This window comes from Taudactylus pleione, unplaced genomic scaffold (assembly GCF_031769625.1).
Source record: "Taudactylus pleione unplaced genomic scaffold, aTauple2 ptg001956l, whole genome shotgun sequence".
In the NCBI taxonomy this organism is placed as follows: Eukaryota; Metazoa; Chordata; class Amphibia; order Anura; family Myobatrachidae; genus Taudactylus; species Taudactylus pleione.
This window is the reverse complement of record NW_028286352.1, coordinates 4,265,758-4,290,474: the sequence shown is the minus strand read 5'-3', so window position 1 is coordinate 4,290,474 and position 24,717 is coordinate 4,265,758. Positions and strand designations below refer to the sequence as shown.

Below are 24,717 nucleotides of genomic sequence, written 5' to 3'. Positions count from 1 at the left end.
GACCAGTGCGGGTGGAACAGGTGCGCCAACCATCCCGATTTTCAGCGGGACAGTCCTGTTTTTCGGGCACTGCCCCGCTGTTCCACCTGCGGGCCGAAGTGTTCCGTGGGGTTGTCGGGAGGTTGGGCACCCCCCACTGCCACAGCGGTGCCAGCCCCGAAGAGGAATGGGAGAGGGCTGGGGGCAGCCCAGCTATTGAAGGAGTTCTGGGCTCACCCCCAGCCTGACATTAAATGGGAGGCATATGGGCACGCCCCAATTAGCGTCATTTATGGGTTGTGGCCTCCCGTAAATGCACACTGAATGTCAATCACTGTGCGTTCAAATACTGACTACTACCATCGCGGCACATATTAAGTACAAAAAACATCGTCTAACTGCACAAAGATCGGCGTAGTGTCTGCCGCTGGCTCAGGCCCATATCCTGGCGTTACAATTAAAACAAAATGGTAGTCATTTTGCTTCTTATTTGACTGAATATAGGGTTTGGTATATTATGTGTCCATCCGTCATGTCAACATGATTGCTATGTGGACATGTTCACGATGTTGACAGTCTGCATGCCGACACTGATAAATGTCAGTGCTTTTAATGTCTGTTTATGCCTAACGCTGACATTTAGTATGTCACCATTTCTGATGTCGACATTTTAACCATGTCGACATAACGGCCGACATTCTGTTGGTCAACATTGTCACCGTGGACTTCAGGACTGCATCCCGCAGATAGAGCGCAAAATTTAATGCAATCTTTTAAACGTACATAATTATTATTCCTGCCTATTTGCAGGTCTGGGAGGCCGTGTCACTCATTAAATTTGAGGAGGTGGCTAGCAACCAAACAGCTGACATCGACATGTTCTTTGTGTCTGGCCTGCATAACGACGGACAGAATAATGCCTTCGATGGGCCAGGCCGTGTTCTGGGTCATGCCTTTATGCCACCATTCAGCAAAAGCAAGAAGGCCATAGATGGGGACTTGCACCTCGATAATGACGAGAAATGGTCAATTAATGAAAAGAAAGGTAAATTAATTGCATGTCTTAAATATTATCTATAGATGTTCTGTCGTGTTTAAATACATAAAGATCCATCAAAACTACTTTACACCACATATGATATTACTTATAAATAATAACATTTTAGCAAACCGACATCTATTGGATTTCACATTGAGATGAGCAAAATCATCCAAACCGTGCTGCTTAATGATCCTCACGTTCTGCATTCGGGCTCTGAATCCTGCTGGTGTCTCTGACAAATATCAGCGAAGTGTGCCTTCCAGAATTCCTGCTCCTACCCCAACCACAAGCAAAATTCATTGACCCTGTCAGTGATCTAGCTTCAATTATAGGAAACCAGCGACCCGCCCCAGCTTCGCACAGGAGCAATTTCATCTCGCCAAAGCCCCCTGCATCCCATAACAACCTACACCATGTCACCACAGCCCCCTGCATCCCATAACAACCTACACCATGTCACCACAGCCCCCTGCATCTCATAACATCCTGCACCATGTCACCACAGCCCCCTGTATCACATAACAACCTACACCATGTCACCACAGCCCCCTGTATCACATAACAACCTACACCATGTCACCACAGCCCCCTGTATCACATAACAACCTACACCATGTCACCACAGCCCCCTGCATCTCATAACAACCTACACCATGTCACCACAGCCCCCTGCATCTCATAACAACCTACACCATGTCACCACAGCCCCCTGCATCTCATAACAACCTACACCATGTCACCACAGCCCCCTGTATCACATAACAAGCTACACCATGTCACCACAGCCCTCTGCATCTCACAACAACCTACACCATGTCACCACAGCCCCCTGCATCTCATAACAACCTACACCATGTCCCCACAGCCCCCTGCATCTCATAACAACCTACACCATGTCACCACAGCCCCCTGCATCTCATAACAACCTACACCATGTCACCACAGCCCCCTGTATCACATAACAAGCTACACCATGTCACCACAGTCCCCTGTATCACATAACAACCTACACCATGTCACCACAGCCCCCTGTATCACATAACAACCTACACCATGTCACCACAGCCCCCTGTATCACATAACAACCTACACCATGTCACCACAGCCCCCTGCATCTCATAACAACCTACACCATGTCACCACAGCCCCCTGCATCTCATAACAACCTACACCATGTCACCACAGCCCCCTGTATCACATAACAAGCTACACCATGTCACCACAGCCCTCTGCATCTCACAACAACCTACACCATGTCACCACAGCCCCCTGCATCTCATAACAACCTACACCATGTCCCCACAGCCCCCTGCATCTCATAACAACCTACACCATGTCACCACAGCCCCCTGCATCTCATAACAACCTACACCATGTCACCACAGCCCCCTGTATCACATAACAAGCTACACCATGTCACCACAGTCCCCTGTATCACATAACAACCTACACCATGTCACCACAGTCCCCTGTATCACATAACAACCTACACCATGTCACCACAGCTCCCTGCATCTCATAACAACCTACACCATGTCACCACAGCCCCCTGCATCTCATAACAACCTACACCATGTCACCACAGCCCCCTGCATCTCATAACAACCTACACCATGTCACCACAGCCCCCTGCATCTCATAACAACCTACACCATGTCCCCACAGCCCCCTGCATCTCATAACAACCTACGCCATGTCACCACAGCCCCCTGTGTCTCATAACAATCTACACCATGTCACCAGTGGCGTAACTAGTGTCCCTGCAGCCCCCGCGGTGGCTTGGGGGCGGCGCCGAAGGAGAGCGCTAGCTGCCAAAGAAGCGAGGGGAGAGAGAGGAAGCCGCGCCGAGTGCTCATTCAGTGCAGTGTACTGTTAGGCTGCGCGGCGCTGGAGACGGAGGAGGACCAGGACGAGTCACTGGCCAGACGCGAGGGAGCCGGCGGAGCCGTTGTCTGTCAGTCACAGTCACACAGTGTGTGACTGACTGTGAAGAAGAGTGCTGACTGCTGTTGAGATGTCGAGGCGAGCGGCAGCTGCTTCCTGAGGACCGCGGGCGGCCTGCAGGGGCGTGGGAGCCGCCGCTGCGGCCAGACGGTTAATCACCGGCGGTGATACAGGGCTGGGCAGCAGCTGTGACAGTTACAGCCTGTATCACAGCTGCTGTCCAGTCCACCCCAGTATCACAGCGGCTGCTGCTGCCCTCCCCACCCCAGTGTCACAGCCGCTGCCCAGCCCAGCATCAGGGCTGGTCAGGGGCTGTGATACAGCAGGGTTGGGCAGGGCAGAGGCTGTAAAAAAAAAGCAGGCCCAGGGAGAGCCTGTAATAATAAGGGCTGGGGGCCACTAGAGCCTGTATAATAAGGGCAGAGGGGGAGACTAGAGCCTGTAATAATAAGGACTGTGGGGGAGACTAGAGCCTGTAATAATAAGGGCTCTAGTTATTACAGGCTCTAGTCTCCCCCCCGCAGCCCTTATTATTACAGGCTCTAGTCTCCCCCCCGCAGCCCTTATTATTACAGGCTCTAGTCTCCCCCCCGCAGCCCTTATTATTACAGGTTCTAGTCTCCCCCCCAGCCCTTATTATTACAGGCTCTAGTCTCCCCCCCAGCCCTTATTATTACAGGCTCTAGTCTCCCCCCAGCCCTTATTATTACAGGCTCTAGTCTCCCCCCCAGCCCTTATTATTACAGGCTCTAGTCTCCCCCCCGCAGCCCTTATTATTACAGGCTCTAGTCTCCCCCCCGCAGCCCTTATTATTACAGGTTCTAGTCTCCCCCCCAGCCCTTATTATTACAGGCTCTAGTCTCCCCCCCAGCCCTTATTATTACAGGCTCTAGTCTCCCCCCAGCCCTTATTATTACAGGCTCTAGTCTCCCCCCCAGCCCTTATTATTACAGGCTCTGGTCTCCCCCCCAGCCCTTATAATTACAGGCTCTAGTCTCCCCCCCAGCTCTTATTATTACAGGCTCTAGTCTTCCCCCCAGTCCTTATTATTACAGGCTCTAGTCTCCCCCCCAGCCCTTATTATTACAGGCTCTAGTCTCCCCCCCCCAGCCCTTATTATTACAGGCTCTAGTCTCCCCCCCCAGCCCTTATTATTACAGGCTCTAGTCTCCCCCACAGTCCTTATTATTACAGGCTCTAGTCTCCCCCTCTGCCCTTATTATACAGACTCTAGTGGCCCCCAGCCCTTATTATTACAGGCTCTCCCTGGGCCTGCTTTTTTTTTACAGCCTCTGCCCTGCCCAACCCTGCTGTATCACAGCCCCTGACCAGCCCTGATGCTGGGCTGGGCAGCGGCTGTGACACTGGGGTGGGGAGGGCAGCAGCAGCCGCTGTGATACTGGGGTGGACTGGACAGCAGCTGTGATACAGGCTGTAACTGTCACAGCTGCTGCCCAGCCCTGTATCACCGCCGGTGATTAACCGTCTGGCCGCAGCGGCGGCTCCCACGCCCCTGCAGGCCGCCCGCGGTCCTCAGGAAGCAGCTGCCGCTCGCCTCGACATCTCAACAGCAGTCAGCACTCTTCTTCACAGTCAGTCACACACTGTGTGACTGTGACTGACAGACAACGGCTCCGCCGGCTCCCTCGCGTCTGGCCAGTGACTCGTCCTGGTCCTCCTCCGTCTCCAGCGCCGCGCAGCCTAACAGTACACTGCACTGAATGAGCACTCGGCGCGGCTTCCTCTCTCTCCCCTCGCTTCTTTGGCAGCTAGCGCTCTCCTTCGGCGCCGCCCCCAAGCCACCGCGGGGGCTGCAGGGACACTAGTTACGCCACTGGTGACATGGTGTAGATTGTTATGAGACACAGGGGGCTGTGGTGACATGGCGTAGGTTGTTATGAGATGCAGGGGGCTGTGGGGACATGGTGTAGGTTGTTATGAGATGCAGGGGGCTGTGGTGACATGGTGTAGGTTGTTATGAGATGCAGGGGGCTGTGGTGACATGGTGTAGGTTGTTATGAGATGCAGGGGGCTGTGGTGACATGGTGTAGGTTGTTATGAGATGCAGGGAGCTGTGGTGACATGGTGTAGGTTGTTATGTGATACAGGGGACTGTGGTGACATGGTGTAGGTTGTTATGTGATACAGGGGACTGTGGTGACATGGTGTAGCTTGTTATGTGATACAGGGGGCTGTGGTGACATGGTGTAGGTTGTTATGAGATGCAGGGGGCTGTGGTGACATGGTGTAGGTTGTTATGAGATGCAGGGGGCTGTGGGGACATGGTGTAGGTTGTTATGAGATGCAGGGGGCTGTGGTGACATGGTGTAGGTTGTTGTGAGATGCAGAGGGCTGTGGTGACATGGTGTAGCTTGTTATGTGATACAGGGGGCTGTGGTGACATGGTGTAGGTTGTTATGAGATGCAGGGGGCTGTGGTGACATGGTGTAGGTTGTTATGAGATGCAGGGGGCTGTGGTGACATGGTGTAGGTTGTTATGTGATACAGGGGGCTGTGGTGAGCCTGTAATAAGGGCTGGGGGGGAGACTAGAGCCTGTAATAATAAGGGCTGGGGGGGAGACTAGAGCCTGTAATAAGGGCTGGGGGGGAGACTAGAGCCTGTAATAAGGGCTGGGGGGGAGACGAGCCTGTAATAATAAGGGCTCGGGGGGAGACTAGAGCCTGTAATAATAAGGGCCAGGGGGGGAGACTAGAGCCTGTAATAATAAGGGCTGCGGGGGGGAGACTAGAGCCTGTAATAATAAGGGCTGGGGGGGAGACTAGAGCCTGTAATAAGGGCTGGGGGGGAGACTAGAGCCTGTAATAAGGGCTGGGGGGGAGACTAGAGCCTGTAATAATAAGGGCTCGGGGGGAGACTAGAGCCTGTAATAATAAGGGCTGGGGGGAGACTAGAGCCTGTAATAATAAGGGCTGGGTGGGAGACTAGAGCCTGTAATAATAAGGGCCAGGGGGGGAGACTAGAGCCTGTAATAATAAGGACTGGGGGGGAGACTAGAGCCTGTAATAATAATGGCTGGGGGGGAGACTAGAGCCTGTAATAATAAGGGCTGCGGGGGGGAGACTAGAGCCTGTAATAATAAGGGCTGCGGGGGGGAGACTAGAGCCTGTAATAATAAGGGCTGGGGGGGAGACTAGAGCCTGTAATAATAAGGGCTGGGGGGGAGGCTAGAGCCTGTAATAATAAGGGCTGGGGGGGAGACTAGAGCCTGTAATAATAAGGGCTGGGGGGGAGACTAGAGCCTGTAATAATAAGGGCTGGGGGGGAGACTAGAGCCTGTAATAAGGGCTGGGGGGGAGACTAGAGCCTGTAATAAGGGCTGGGGGGAGACTAGAGCCTGTAATAATAAGGGCTGGGGGGAGACTAGAGCCTGTAATAATAAGGGCTGGGTGGGAGACTAGAGCCTGTAATAATAAGGGCTGGGGGGGAGACTAGAGCGTGTGATAGTAAGGGCTGGGGGGAGACTAGAGCCTGTAATAAGGGCTGGGGGGGAGACTAGAGCCTGTAATAATAAGGGCTGGGGGGAGACTAGAGCCTGTAATAATAAGGGCTGGGGGGGAGACTAGAGCCTGTAATAATAAGGGCTGGGGGGGAGACTAGAGCCTGTAATAATAAGGGCTGGGGAGAAGACTAGAGCCTGTAGCCCACACAGTGGCATAACTACTGTCCCTGTGGGAGCCTTGAGCCGGCCAGCGGAGCAGGGGCTGTGTGTCACAGTCACACTCACAGTGACTGTCTGAACTTAGAGAAGAGTGCTGCTGCCTATCGAAGTGAGCTGCTGCCTGAGGACCGCAGGCGGCCTGAAGGGGCCCTGTATCAGGGCTGGGCAGCAGCTGTGAAAAGGACTGGGCAGCGGCTGTGATACTGTGGTGGGGAAAGTCTGTAAAAAGGGCTGGGAGTGGGGAGAGGCTGTAAGTAGGGCTGGGGAGAGGCTGTAAGTAGGGCTGGGGAGAGGCTGTAAGTAGGAATGGGGAGTCTGTAAGTAGGGCTGGGAAGAGGCTGTAAGTAGGAATGGGGAGTCTGTAAGTAGGGCTGGGGAGAGGCTGTAAGTAGGAATGGGGAATCTGTAAGTAGGACTGTGGAAAGGCTGTAAGTAGGGCTGGGGAGAGGCTGTAAGTAGGACTGTGGAAAGGCTGTAAGTACGGCTGGGGAGAGGCTGTAAGTAGGGCTGGGGAGAGGCTGTAAGTAGGAATGGGGAGTCTGTAAGTAGGGCTGGGGAGAGGCTGTAAGTAGGAATGGGGAGTCTGTAAGTAAGACTGGGGAAAGGCTGTAAGTAGGACTGTGGAAAGGCTGTAAGTAGGGCTGGGGAGTGGCTGTAAGTAGGGCTGGGGAGAGGCTGTAAGTAGGGCTGGGGAGAGGCTGTAAGTAGGGCTGGGGAGAGGCTGTAAGTAGGAATGAGGAGTCTGTAAGTAGGGCTGGGGAGAAGCTGTAAGTAGGAATGGGGAGTCTGTAAGTAGGACTGGGGAAATGCTGTAAGTAGGGCTGGGGAAAGGCTGTAAGTAGGGCTGGGGAGAGGCTGTAAGTAGGGCTGAGGAGAGGCTGTAAGTAGGGCTGGGGAGAGGCTGTAAGTAGGGCTGGGGAGAGGCTGTAAGTATGGCAGGGGAGAGGCTGTAAGTAAGGCATGGGAGAGGCTGTAAGTAAGGCATGGGAGAGGCTGTAAGTAAGGCAGGGGAGAGGCTGTAAGTAGGACTGGGGAAAGGCTGTAAGTAGGGCTGGGGAGAGGCTGTAAGTAGGACTGTGGAAAGGCTGTAAGTAGGGCTTGGTAGAGGCTGTAAGTAGGGCTGGGGAGAGGCTGTAAGTAGGGCTGGGGAGAGGCTGTAAGTAGGAATGAGGAGTCTGTAAGTAGGGCTGGGGAGAGGCTGTAAGTAGGAATGGGGAGTCTGTAAGTAGGACTGGGGAAATGCTGTAAGTAGGGCTGGGGAGAGGCTGTAAGTAGGGCTGGGGAGAGGCTGTAAGTAGGGCTGAGGAGAGGCTGTAAGTAGGGCTGGGGAGAGGCTGTAAGTAAGGCAGGGGAGAGGCTGTAAGTAGGGCTGGGGAGATGCTGTAAGTAAGGCTGGAGAGAGGCTGTAAGTAAGGCATGGGAGAGGCTGTAAGTAAGGCAGGGGAGAGGCTGTAAGTAAGGCTGGGGAGAGGCTGTAAGTAAGGCAGGGGGAGAGGCTGTAAGTAGGGCTGGGGAGAGGCTGTAAGTAAGGCTGGGGAGAGGTTGTGAAAAGAGCTGTGGAGAGGCTCAAATATGATACATTTGGTGTTTTAGGCTTAAGCTTGGGCTGAGTCAGTGGGCTGCATTGCAGTGCTTGCCGCATATATATTATGTTAAATTAAAAATAACAAAAATGGGTACAAATCCCAAATCACCATGTCACCTGGCTTCCCCTTAGAAAGTGAAGGAATAATAACAAAACCAGGGTATATTTTTTGAATCTATCTTCCCTATAGTTTCTCTCTTCACTAAATAATCAATACAGTACTGTATTGATTATTTAGTGAAGAGAAAAACTATAGTGAGAGAACCTATTCCCTGGTTTTGTAATCAATCCCTTCCTAAGGGCATGCCAGGTGACATTGTGATTTGTACTACAAATGTGTGTGTTAAGGTGAGGCGAGTACAGTATGCAGTGCACAGATATATCTGCAGATGATGGTCATTCATACACCGAACGACCATTATCTGGTCCCGGACAGGGGGGACGTGTTCTGCCCCCCTCACCGCAGTCTCTTCTTCATGTGTATGGGGGGCCGGGAGACCGCCCATACACACTGCCCTATGCCAGTACTGATTTGCACTACAAATCCCTTAGGAAGGGATTACAGTATTAGATTGTTTATTTAGTGAAAAGAGAACCTATACCTTTTTTTAGGTATATTTTAGATGCTGCTGGTCTGTATATACAGTATTAAGCTTCAGATTGTTCTATTTTCCTAGCACAGTCTGATGCTTATTATAAAATACAGGGCCTGAATCACCAAGGATCGCTATTGAGATCGCAGCTCTGTAATCGCACGTAGGGTAGCTGTGAATACCATTTTGGGGGGAAGGGGGGGGGGCAGAAACTTTTTTGGCAGGGGGGAGCAAAATTTATAGTTACATCACTGCATGTCACCACAGCCCCCTGCATCTCATAACCTACGCTATGTCACCACAGCCCCCCTGCCTCCCATAATAACCTACGCCAGGTCACCACAGCCCCCCTGCATCTCATAACATCCTACACCATGTCACCTCAGCCCCCTGCATCATAACAACCTACACCATGTCACCACAGCACCCTGCATCTCATAACAACCTACGCCATGTCACCACAGCCCCCTGCATCTCATAACAACCTACGCCATGTCACCACAGCCCCCTGCATCTCATAACAACCTACACCATATCACCACAGCCCCCTGTATCTCATAACATCCTACACCATGTCACCACAGCCACCTGCATCTCATAATATCCTACACCATGTCACCACAACCCCCTGTATCTCATAACATCCTACACCATGTCACCACAGCCCCCTGCATCTCATAATATCCTACACAATGTCACCACAGCCCCCTGCATCTCATAACATCCTACGCCATGTCACCACAGCCTCCTGTATCTCATAACCTACACCATGTCACCACAGCCCCCTGCATCTCAAAACATCCTACGCCATGTCACCACAGCCTCCTGTATCTCATAACCTACACCATGTCACCACAGCCCCCTGCATCTCATAACGTCCTACACCATGTCACCACAGCCCCCTGCATCTCATAACAACCTACACCATGTCACCACAGCCCCCCTGCATCTCATAACGTCCTACACCATGTCACCACAGCCCCCTGCATCTCATAACAACCTACACCATGTCACCACAGCCCCCTGTATCACATAACAACCTACACCATGTCACCACAGCCGCCCTGCATCATAATAACCTACACCATATCACCACAGCCCCCTGTATCTTATAACAACCTACACCATGTCACCACAGCCCCCTGCATCTCATAACAACCTACACCATGTCACCACAGCCCCCCTGCATCCCATAATAACCTACACCATATCACCACAGCCCCCTGTATCTCATAACAACCTACGCCATGTCACCACAGCCCCCTGCATCCCATAATAACCTACACCATATCACCACAGCCCCCTGTATCTCATAAAAACCTACACCATATCACCACAGCCCCCTGCATCCCATAATAACCTACACCATATCACCACAGCCCCCTGTATCTCATAACAACCTACACCATGTCACCACAGCCTCCTGTATCACATAACAACCTACACCATATCACCACAGCCCCCTGTGTCTCATAACAACCTACGCCATGTCACCACAGCCCCCTGCATCACATAACCAGCACCATGTCACCACAGCCTCCTGTATCACATAACAACCTACGCCATGTCACCACAGCCCCCTGCATCCCATAATAACCTACACCATGTCACCACAGCCCCCCTTCATCTCATAAAAACCTACACCATGTCACCTCAGCCCCCTGTATCTCATAACAACCTACACCATGTCACCTCAGCCCCCTGTGTCTCATAACAACCTACGCCATGTCACCACAGCCCCCTGCTTCACATAACCAGCACCATGTCACCACAGCCCCCTGCATCATAATAACCTACACCATGTCACCACACCACAGTCCGCTGCATCACATAACAACCTATGCCATGTCACCACAGCCCCCTGCATCTCATAACCTACACCATGTCACCACAACCCCCTGTATCTCATAACATCCTACACCATGTCACCACAGCCCCCTGCATCTCATAATATCCTACACAATGTCACCACAGCCCCCTGCATCTCATAACATCCTACGCCATGTCACCACAGCCTCCTGTATCTCATAACCTACACCATGTCACCACAGCCCCCTGCATCTCATAACATCCTACGCCATGTCACCACAGCCTCCTGTATCTCATAACCTACACCATGTCACCACAGCCCCCTGCATCTCATAACGTCCTACACCATGTCACCACAGCCCCCTGCATCTCATAACAACCTACACCATGTCACCACAGCCCCCCTGCATCTCATAACGTCCTACACCATGTCACCACAGCCCCCTGCATCTCATAACAACCTACACCATGTCACCACAGCCCCCTGTATCACATAACAACCTACACCATGTCACCACAGCCCCCCTGCATCATAATAACCTACACCATATCACCACAGCCCCCTGTATCTCATAACAACCTACACCATGTCACCACAGCCTCCTGTATCACATAACAACCTACACCATATCACCACAGCCCCCTGTGTCTCATAACAACCTACGCCATGTCACCACAGCCCCCTGCATCACATAACCAGCACCATGTCACCACAGCCTCCTGTATCACATAACAACCTACGCCATGTCACCACAGCCCCCTGCATCCCATAATAACCTACACCATGTCACCACAGCCCCCCTTCATCTCATAAAAACCTACACCATGTCACCTCAGCCCCCTGTATCTCATAACAACCTACACCATGTCACCTCAGCCCCCTGTGTCTCATAACAACCTACGCCATGTCACCACAGCCCCCTGCATCACATAACCAGCACCATGTCACCACAGCCCCCTGCATCATAATAACCTACACCATGTCACCACACCACAGTCCGCTGCATCACATAACAACCTATGCCATGTCACCACAGCCCCCTGCATCTCATAACCAGCACCATGTCACCACAGCCCCCTGCATCTCATAACCAGCACCATGTCACCACAGTCCCCTGCATCTCATAACCAGCACCCTGTCACCACAGTCCCCAGCATCACATAACCAGCACCATGTCACCACAGCCCCCTGTATCACATAACAACCTACACCATGTCACCTCAGCCCCCTGCATCATAATAACCTACACCATGTCACCACACCACAGTCCGCTGCATCACATAACAACTATGCCATATCACCACAGCCCCCTGCATCTCATAACCAGCACCATGTCACCACAGCCCCCTGCATCACATAACCAGCACCATGTCACCACAGCCCCCTGCATCACATAACCAGCACCATGTCACCACAGCCCCCTGCATCTCATAACCAGCACCCTGTCACCACAGTCCCATGCATCTCATAACCAGCACCCTGTCACCACAGTCCCCTGCATCACATAACCAGCACCATGTCACCACAGCCCCCTGTATCTCATAACAACCTACACCATGTCACCTCAGCCCCCTGTGTCTCATAACAACCTACGCCATGTCACCACAGCCCCCTGCATCACATAACCAGCACCATGTCACCACAGCCCCCTGCATCATAATAACCAACACCATGTCACCACACCACAGTCCGCTGCATCACATAACAACCTATGCCATGTCACCACAGCCCCCTGCATCTCATAACCAGCACCATGTCACCACAGCCCCCTGCATCTCATAACCAGCACCCTGTCACCACAGTCCCCTGCATCTCATAACCAGCACCCTGTCACCACAGTCCCCTGCATCACATAACCAGCACCATGTCACCACAGCCCCCTGTATCACATAACAACCTACACCATGTCACCTCAGCCCCCTGCATCATAATAACCTACACCATGTCACCACACCACAGTCCGCTGCATCACATAACAACTATGCCATGTCACCACAGCCCCCTGCATCACATAACCAGCACCATGTCACCACAGCCCCCTGCATCATAATAACCTACACCATGTCACCACACCACAGTCCGCTGCATCACATAACAACTATGCCATATCACCACAGCCCCCTGCATCTCATAACCAGCACCATGTCACCACAGCCCCCTGCATCACATAACCAGCACCATGTCACCACAGCCCCCTGCATCACATAACCAGCACCATGTCACCACAGCCCCCTGCATCTCATAACAACCTACGCCATGTCACCACAGCCCCCTGCATCTCATAACAACCTACGCCATGTCACCACAGCCCCCTGCATCTCATAACAACCTACAACATATCACCACAGCCCCCTGTATCTCATAACATCCTACACCATGTCACCACAGCCACCTGCATCTCATAATATCCTACACCATGTCACCACAACCCCCTGTATCTCATAACATCCTACACCATGTCACCACAGCCCCCTGCATCTCATAATATCCTACACCATGTCACCACAGCCCCCTGCATCTCATAACATCCTACGCCATGTCACCACAGCCTCCTGTATCTCATAACCTACACCATGTCACCACAGCCCCCTGCATCTCATAACATCCTACGCCATGTCACCACAGCCTGCTGTATCTCATAACCTACACCATGTCACCACAGCCCCCTGCATCTCATAACGTCCTACACCATGTCACCACAGCCCCCTGCATCTCATAACAACCTACACCATGTCACCACAGCCCCCCTGCATCTCATAACGTCCTACACCATGTCACCACAGCCCCCTGCATCTCATAACAACCTACACCATGTCACCACAGCCCCCCTGCATCATAATAACCTACACCATATCACCACAGCCCCCTGTATCTTATAACAACCTACACCATGTCACCACAGCCCCCTGCATCTCATAACAACCTACACCATGTCACCACAGCCCCCCTGCATCCCATAATAACCTACACCATATCACCACAGCCCCCTGTATCTCATAACAACCTACACCATGTCACCACAGCCTCCTGTATCACATAGCAACCTACACCATGTCACCACAGCCCCCTGCATCTCATAACAACCTACGCCATGTCACCACAGACCCCTGCATCCCATAATAACCTACACCATATCACCACAGCCCCCTGTATCTCATAAAAACCTACACCATATCACCACAGCCCCCTGCATCCCATAATAACCTACACCATATCACCACAGCCCCCTGTAACTCATAACAACCTACACCATGTCACCACAGCCTCCTGTATCACATAACAACCTACACCATATCACCACAGCCCCCTGTGTCTCATAACAACCTACGCCATGTCACCACAGCCCCCTGCATCACATAACCAGCACCATGTCACCACAGCCTCCTGTATCACATAACAACCTACGCCATGTCACCACAGCCCCCTGCATCCCATAATAACCTACACCATGTCACCACAGCCCCCCTTCATCTCATAAAAACCTACACCATGTCACCTCAGCCCCCTGTATCTCATAACAACCTACACCATGTCACCTCAGCCCCCTGTGTCTCATAACAACCTACGCCATGTCACCACAGCCCCCTGCATCACATAACCAGCACCATGTCACCACAGCCACCTGCATCATAATAACCTACACCATGTCACCACACCACAGTCCGCTGCATCACATAACAACCTATGCCATGTCACCACAGCCCCCTGCATCTCATAACCAGCACCATGTCACCACAGCCCCCTGCATCTCATAACCAGCACCATGTCACCACAGTCCCCTGCATCTCATAACCAGCACCCTGTCACCACAGTCCCCAGCATCACATAACCAGCACCATGTCACCACAGCCCCCTGTATCACATAACAACCTACACCATGTCACCTCAGCCCCCTGCATCATAATAACCTACACCATGTCACCACACCACAGTCCGCTGCATCACATAACAACTATGCCATATCACCACAGCCCCCTGCATCTCATAACCAGCACCATGTCACCACAGCCCCCTGCATCACATAACCAGCACCATGTCACCACAGCCCCCTGCATCACATAACCAGCACCATGTCACCACAGCCCCCTGCATCTCATAACCAGCACCCTGTCACCACAGTCCCCTGCATCTCATAACCAGCACCCTGTCACCACAGTCCCCTGCATCACATAACCAGCACCATGTCACCACAGCCCCCTGTATCTCATAACAACCTACACCATGTCACCTCAGCCCCCTGCGTCTCATAACAACCTACGCCATGTCACCACAGCCCCCTGCATCACATAACCAGCACCATGTCACCACAGCCCCCTGCATCATAATAACCAACACCATGTCACCACACCACAGTCCGCTGCATCACATAACAACCTATGCCATGTCACCACAGCCCCCTGCATCTCATAACCAGCACCATGTCACCACAGCCCCCTGCATCTCATAACCAGCACCCTGTCACCACAGTCCCCTGCATCTCATAACCAGCACCCTGTCACCACAGTCCCCTGCATCACATAACCAGCACCATGTCACCACAGCCCCCTGTATCACATAACAACCTACACCATGTCACCTCAGCCCCCTGCATCATAATAACCTACACCATGTCACCACACCACAGTCCGCTGCATCACATAACAACTATGCCATGTCACCACAGCCCCCTGCATCACATAACCAGCACCATGTCACCACAGCCCCCTGCATCATAATAACCTACACCATGTCACCACACCACAGTCCGCTGCATCACATAACAACTATGCCATATCACCACAGCCCCCTGCATCTCATAACCAGCACCATGTCACCACAGCCCCCTGCATCACATAACCAGCACCATGTCACCACAGCCCCCTGCATCACATAACCAGCACCATGTCACCACAGCCCCCTGCATCTCATAACAACCTACGCCATGTCACCACAGCCCCCTGCATCTCATAACAACCTACGCCATGTCACCACAGCCCCCTGCATCTCATAACCAGCACCATGTCACCACAGCCCCCTGCATCATAATAACCAACACCATGTCACCACACCACAGTCCGCTGCATCACATAACAACCTATGCCATGTCACCACAGCCCCCTGCATCTCATAACCAGCACCATGTCACCACAGCCCCCTGCATCTCATAACCAGCACCCTGTCACCACAGTCCCCTGCATCTCATAACCAGCACCCTGTCACCACAGTCCCCTGCATCACATAACCAGCACCATGTCACCACAGCCCCCTGTATCACATAACAACCTACACCATGTCACCTCAGCCCCCTGCATCATAATAACCTACACCATGTCACCACACCACAGTCCGCTGCATCACATAACAACTATGCCATGTCACCACAGCCCCCTGCATCACATAACCAGCACCATGTCACCACAGCCCCCTGCATCATAATAACCTACACCATGTCACCACACCACAGTCCGCTGCATCACATAACAACTATGCCATATCACCACAGCTCCCTGCATCTCATAACCAGCACCATGTCACCACAGCCCCCTGCATCACATAACCAGCACCATGTCACCACAGCCCCCTGCATCACCTAACCAGCACCATGTCACCACAGCCCCCTGCATCTCATAACAACCTACGCCATGTCACCACAGCCCCCTGCATCTCATAACAACCTACGCCATGTCACCACAGCCCCCTGCATCTCATAACCAGCACCATGTCACCACAGCCCCCTGCATCATAATAACCAACATCATGTCACCACACCACAGTCCGCTGCATCACATAACAACCTATGCCATGTCACCACAGCCCCCTGCATCTCATAACCAGCACCCTGTCACCACAGCCCCCTGCATCTCATAACCAGCACCCTGTCACCACAGTCCCCTGCATCTCATAACCAGCACCCTGTCACCACAGTCCCCTGCATCACATAACCAGCACCATGTCACCACAGCCCCCTGTATCACATAACAACTTACACCATGTCACCTCAGCCCCCTGCATCATAATAACCTACACCATGTCACCACACCACAGTCCGCTGCATCACATAACAACTATGCCATGTCACCACAGCCCCCTGCATCACATAACCAGCACCATGTCACCACAGCCCCCTGCATCATAATAACCTACACCATGTCACCACACCACAGTCCGCTGCATCACATAACAACTATGCCATGTCACCACAGTCCCCTGCATCACATAACCAGCACCATGTCACCACAGTCCCCTGCATCACATAACCAGCACCATGTCACCACAGCCCCCTGCATCACATAACCAGCACCATGTCACCACAGCCCCCTGCATCTCATAACCAGCACCATGTCACCACAGCCCCCTGCATCACATAACCAGCACCCTGTCACCACAGTCCCCTGCATCACATAACCAGCACCATGTCACCACAGCCCCCTGTATCTCATAACCAGCACCATGTCACCACAGCCCCCTGCATCTCATAACCAGCACCATGTCACCACAGTCCCCTGCATCACATAACCAGCACCATGTCACCACAGTACCCTGCATCACATAACCAGCACCATGTCACCACAGCCCCCTGCATCACATAACAACCTACACCATGTCACCACAGCCCCCTGCATCACATAACCAGCACCCTGTCACCACAGCCCCCTGCATCACATAACCAGCACCATGTCACCACAGCCCCCTGTATCACATAACAACCTACACCATGTCACCACAGCCCCCTGCATCACATAACCAGCACCATGTCACCTCAGCCCCCTGCATCTCATAACCAGCACCATGTCACCTCAGCCCCCTGCATCACATAACCTGCACCATGTCACCACAGCCCCCTGCATCACATAACCAGCACCATGTCACCACAGCCCCCTGCATCTCATAACCAGCACCATGTCACCTCAGCCCCCTGCATCACATAACCAGCACCATGTCACCACAGCCCCCTGCATCTCATAACCAGCACCATGTCACCACAGCCCCCTGCATCACATAACCAGCACCCTGTCACCACAGTCCCCTGCATCACATAACCAGCACCATGTCACCACAGCCCCCTGTATCTCATAACCAGCACCATGTCACCACAGCCCCCTGCATCTCATAACCAGCACCATGTCACCACAGTCCCCTGCATCACATAACCAGCACCATGTCACCACAGTCCCCTGCATCACATAACCAGCACCATGTCACCACAGCCCCCTGCATCACATAACAACCTACACCATGTCACCACAGCCCCCTGCATCACATAACCAGCACCCTGTCACCACAGCCCCCTGCATCACATAACCAGCACCGTCACCACAGCCCCCTGTATCACATAACAACCTACACCATGTCACCACAGCCCCCTGCATCACATAACCAGCACCATGTCACCACAGCCCCCTGCATCTCATAACCAGCACCATGTCACCTCAGCCCCCTGCATCACATAACCTGCACCATGTCACCACAGCCCCCTGCATCACATAACCAGCACCATGTCACCACAGCCCCCTGCATCACATAACCAGCACCATGTCACCACAGCCCCCTGCATCTCATAACCAGCACCATGTCACCTCAGCCCCCTGCATCACATAACCAGCACCATGTCACCACAGCCCCCTGCATCTCATAACCAGCACCATGTCACCACAGCCCCCTGCATCACATAACCAGCACCCTGTCACCACAGTCCCCTGCATCACATAACCAGCACCATGTCACCACAGCCCCCTGTATCTCATAACCAGCACCATGTCACCACAGCCCCCTGCATCTCATAACCAGCACCATGTCACCACAGTCCCCTGCATCACATAACCAGCACCATGTCACCACAGTCCCCTGCATCACATAACCAGCACCATGTCACCACAGCCCCCTGCATCACATAACAACCTACACCATGTCACCACAGCCCCCTGCATCACATAACCAGCACCCTGTCACCACAGCCCCCTGCATCACATAACCAGCACCATGTCACCACAGCCCCCTGCATCACATAACCAGCACCATGTCACCACAGCCCCCTGCATCTCATAACCAGCACCATGTCACCACAGCCCCCTGCATCACATAACCAGCACCATGTCACCACAGCCCCCTTCTTCTCATAACCAGCACCATGTCACCACAGCCCCCTGCATCTCATAACCAGCACCATGTCACCTCAGCCCCCTGCATCACATAACCAGCACCATGTCACCACAGCCCCCTGCATCACATAACCAGCACCATGTCACCACAGCCCCCTGCATCTCATAACCAGCACCATGTCACCACAGCCCCCTGCATCTCATAACCAGCACCCTGTCACCACAGTCCCCTGCATCTCATAACCAGCACCCTGTCACCACAGTCCCCTGCATCACATAACCAGCACCATGTCACCACAGCCCCCTGTATCACATAACAACCTACACCATGTCACCTCAGCCCCCTGCATCATAATAACCTACACCATGTCACCACACCACAGTCCGCTGCATCACATAACAACTATGCCATGTCACCACAGCCCCCTGCATCACATAACCAGCACCATGTCACCACAGCCCCCTGCATCATAATAACCTACACCATGTCACCACACCACAGTCCGCTGCATCACATAACAACTATGCCATATCACCACAGCCCCCTGCATCTCATAACCAGCACCATGTCACCACAGCCCCCTGCATCACATAACCAGCACCATGTCACCACAGCCCCCTGCATCACATAACCAGCACCATGTCACCACAGCCCCCTGCATCTCATAACAACCTACGCCATGTCACCACAGCCCCCTGCATCTCATAACAACCTACGCCATGTCACCACAGCCCCCTGCATCTCATAACCAGCACCATGTCACCACAGCCCCCTGCATCATAATAACCAACACCATGTCACCACACCACAGTCCGCTGCATCACATAACAACCTATGCCATGTCACCACAGCCCCCTGCATCTCATAACCAGCACCATGTCACCACAGCCCCCTGCATCTCATAACCAGCACCCTGTCACCACAGTCCCCTGCATCTCATAACCAGCACCCTGTCACCACAGTCCCCTGCATCACATAACCAGCACCATGTCACCACAGCCCCCTGTATCACATAACAACCTACACCATGTCACCTCAGCCCCCTGCATCATAATAACCTACACCATGTCACCACACCACAGTCCGCTGCATCACATAACAACTATGCCATATCACCACAGCTCCCTGCATCTCATAACCAGCACCATGTCACCACAGCCCCCTGCATCACATAACCAGCACCATGTCACCACAGCCCCCTGCATCACCTAACCAGCACCATGTCACCACAGCCCCCTGCATCTCATAACAACCTACGCCATGTCACCACAGCCCCCTGCATCTCATAACAACCTACGCCATGTCACCACAGCCCCCTGCATCTCATAACCAGCACCATGTCACCACAGCCCCCTGCATCATAATAACCAACATCATGTCACCACACCACAGTCCGCTGCATCACATAACAACCTATGCCATGTCACCACAGCCCCCTGCATCTCATAACCAGCACCATGTCACCACAGCCCCCTGCATCTCATAACCAGCACCCTGTCACCACAGTCCCCTGCATCTCATAACCAGCACCCTGTCACCACAGTCCCCTGCATCACATAACCAGCACCATGTCACCACAGCCCCCTGTATCACATAACAACCTACACCATGTCACCTCAGCCCCCTGCATCATAATAACCTACACCATGTCACCACACCACAGTCCGCTGCATCACATAACAACTATGCCATGTCACCACAGCCCCCTGCATCACATAACCAGCACCATGTCACCACAGCCCCCTGCATCATAATAACCTACACCATGTCACCACACCACAGTCCGCTGCATCACATAACAACTATGCCATGTCACCACAGTCCCCTGCATCACATAACCAGCACCATGTCACCACAGTCCCCTGCATCACATAACCAGCACCATGTCACCACAGCCCCCTGCATCACATAACCAGCACCATGTCACCACAGCCCCCTGCATCTCATAACCAGCACCATGTCACCACAGCCCCCTGCATCACATAACCAGCACCCTGTCACCACAGTCCCCTGCATCACATAACCAGCACCATGTCACCACAGCCCCCTGTATCTCATAACCAGCACCATGTCACCACAGCCCCCTGCATCTCATAACCAGCACCATGTCACCACAGTCCCCTGCATCACATAACCAGCACCATGTCACCACAGTCCCCTGCATCACATAACCAGCACCATGTCACCACAGCCCCCTGCATCACATAACAACCTACACCATGTCACCACAGCCCCCTGCATCACATAACCAGCACCCTGTCACCACAGCCCCCTGCATCACATAACCAGCACCGTCACCACAGCCCCCTGTATCACATAACAACCTACACCATGTCACCACAGCCCCCTGCATCACATAACCAGCACCATGTCACCACAGCCCCCTGCATCTCATAACCAGCACCATGTCACCTCAGCCCCCTCCATCACATAACCTGCACCATGTCACCACAGCCCCCTGCATCACATAACCAGCACCATGTCACCACAGCCCCCTGCATCACATAACCAGCACCATGTCACCACAGCCCCCTGCATCTCATAACCAGCACCATGTCACCTCAGCCCCCTGCATCACATAACCAGCACCATGTCACCACAGCCCCCTGCATCTCATAACCAGCACCATGTCACCACAGCCCCCTGCATCACATAACCAGCACCCTGTCACCACAGTCCCCTGCATCACATAACCAGCACCATGTCACCACAGCCCCCTGTATCTCATAACCAGCACCATGTCACCACAGCCCCCTGCATCTCATAACCAGCACCATGTCACCACAGTCCCCTGCATCACATAACCAGCACCATGTCACCACAGTCCCCTGCATCACATAACCAGCACCATGTCACCACAGCCCCCTGCATCACATAACAACCTACACCATGTCACCACAGCCCCCTGCATCACATAACCAGCACCCTGTCACCACAGCCCCCTGCATCACATAACCAGCACCATGTCACCACAGCCCCCTGCATCACATAACCAGCACCATGTCACCACAGCCCCCTGCATCTCATAACCAGCACCATGTCACCACAGCCCCCTGCATCACATAACCAGCACCATGTCACCACAGCCCCCTTCTTCTCATAACCAGCACCATGTCACCACAGCCCCCTGCATCTCATAACCAGCACCATGTCACCTCAGCCCCCTGCATCACATAACCAGCACCATGTCACCACAGCCCCCTGCATCTCATAACCAGCACCATGTCACCACAGCCCCCTGCATCACATAACCAGCACCATGTCACCACAGCCCCCTTCTTCTCATAACCAGCACCATGTCACCTCAGCCCCCTGCATCTCATAACCAGCACCATGTCACCACAGCCCCCTGCATCACATAACCAGCACCATGTCACCACAGCCCCCTGCATCTCATAACCAGCACCATGTCACCACAGCCCCCTGCATCTCATAACCAGCACCATGTCACCACAGCCCCCTGCATCACATAACCAGCACCATGTCACCACAGTCCCCTGCATCTCATAACCAGCACCATGTCACCACAGCCCCCTGCATCACATAACCAGCACCCTGTCACCACAGCCCCCTGCATCTCATAACCAGCACCATGTCACCACAGCCCCCTGCATCACATAACCAGCACCATGTCACCACAGTCCCCTGCATCACATAACCAGCACCATGTCACCACAGCCCCCTGCATCTCATAACCAGCACCATGTCACCACAGCCCCCTGCATCACATAACCAGCACCATGTCACCACAGCCCCCTGCATCACATAACCAGCACCCTGTCACCACAGCCCCCTGCATCTCATAACCAGCACCATGTCACCACAGCCCCCTGCATCACATAACCAGCACCATGTCACCACAGTCCCCTGCATCACATAACCAGCACCATGTCACCACAGCCCCCTGCATCTCATAACCAGCACCATGTCACCACAGCCCCCTGCATCACATAACCAGCACCATGTCACCACAGCCCCCTGCATCACATAACCAGCACCATGTCACCACAGCCCCCTGCATCACATAACCAGCACCATGTCACCACAGCCCCCTGCATCACATAACCAGCACCCTGTCACCACAGTCCCCTGCATCACATAACCAGCACCATGTCACCACAGCCCCCTGCATCACATAACCAGCACCATGTCACCACAGCCCCCTGCATCTCATAACCAGCACCATGTCACCACAGCCCCCTGCATCACATAACCAGCACCATGTCACCACAGCCCCCTTCTTCTCACTCCTAACCCCTGCATCTCACCAGTGTCGCCACAACCCCCACGACTGCTGTCCTGCAGCTGGCTGAGGTCCGGCCACGGGGATGTGCTGGGAAGGTCAGGAGGATCATGGATGAGAGATTTGTATTACAGCTACATTACCAGCAGCATGTCCCCAGGGCTGCGGCACCTGTGCATATATCCGCAGCCTCCACGTGCACCCCTCCCCAGCTGCAGGAGATGGCGATGAGCAATGTCCTCTTTGTACAATGTCCCCTGCATTTCATGTGCTCCCTTTTGAGTTTAAAAACAATAAAAGCTGGTCTAGCGCTCAGGGACGTCTCTATCACAAGTCCACACATGATAAACAAGGAGGAGCGTCCTTTCTTTATATGGAAATGCGTTTTCTCAATCCAATGACCATTGGGTAGAAATGGGTTTCTCCAGATTTTCACATACAGAAAAGTTCTTAAATGATATCGTCACTCTCTCCGGTTATCCCCCCCTCCCCGGCCGGCAGCAGCATAATAGGACGTTCGCCGGTTAATATACTTAAAGGATCAGCGGCTTCCTCCAGAATGTGATCCTATTTAGCACAAAAGACCCCCAGAGGATATGATATTTATTACTGGCTTAACAAGTTGAACTTTTTTACTCTTCACATTTTACATGACATATTTAAATCAAATTCCTGTACGGTTAAAGTCGCAGCCCGGCGCCTCTGGTACAGACTGAGTGGTGTTATGCTGTGTCTGCAGCGCAAATGAGACACAAATTTAAAGGAAAATGCTACGCTACACCGCTCGGTGCGGTTCACTCGCGCAGCATGAGCCTAAGGTATAGGAACGCTCTCTAGCTAGGGTTAAGTTAACACTTTGCTAGGACAGTCTCAGGGGGAAATGTACGTGCATTGACCCAGCTAAGTGGTTCTTGCATGTGCAGTGGAACGTAAAAGCCCGAACCCTAATAATTTTGATGAAATATTTAAGAATAAAAGCAAAAAAAAAATAGACTGATCATTGAGATTAAAACTAAAGGCTTATTCACAAAGTAAAGCAATTTATTTTTATTTTTATGGTAGACGTCATCGTGTGATTGCTATACCTGTTAGTTAGGCAAAGCCGTATCGCTGGTGAAAACAATCCTATCCTAAATATGCCCCAAATTCTCTACGTTGCACTTTAATGTCGCTGTTCTGCAGAAATAACATTGCACAATGTATTCACAGCTTAGTATTCACATTTGGCAGCTGCTGTTCCTCCACTTGGATCAGTCTGGACTCTGCTAGCTGCAAGTAAATAGTGTTCTTCACCCAGAAGGTGTTGACCTAGATGAAGCCCTGTCCTTCTCACCCAACACAGATAACCAGAGCAAATATGGAAAGGGATAAGCCAAAATGACACATTTGTTTGCTGGATAACCTGAAGATGTGTAATGATTGTAAAGCAATAGGGTTGAGACAAATGAACAACACTGTGTACGTTGCACATAATTTGTGCAGAATAGAACTGAATAATACATCAACTTGCTCTCGATACAATAAATAGGACAATATTTAAGTGTGTGAACAGCGTGCAGCAGTAATTCAACAGGGGGGGGTGGATTACAACTTACAAGGGCCGGTTAGAGGGTCCCGAGTCAGCTGCTGTGGGGGACATTTTCTCTTTTTGCAGCATTGTTGAGGCAGGAAAGGATTTGGGGGGGGGGGGTGATCAATGCGATATACCCCACCTGTAACACTTCTCCCCTGCCCACTACCGCTGGCCGCTGTATACCTTAGC

The 24,717-nt window shown here is 52.7% G+C and overlaps 1 protein-coding gene across 1 annotated transcript in view; it reads left to right on the top strand.

The window, feature by feature from the left end:
* LOC148436119 (matrix metalloproteinase-18-like) overlaps window positions 1-24,717 on the top strand; it is a 57,353-nt gene that overhangs the window by 14,636 nt on the left and 18,000 nt on the right. Inside the window, exon 4 of the mRNA XM_088465297.1 lies at window positions 790-1,024. Coding sequence (XP_088321423.1) covers window positions 790-1,024 — 235 coding nt within the window. The remainder of the gene's footprint in view (window positions 1-789; window positions 1,025-24,717) is intronic.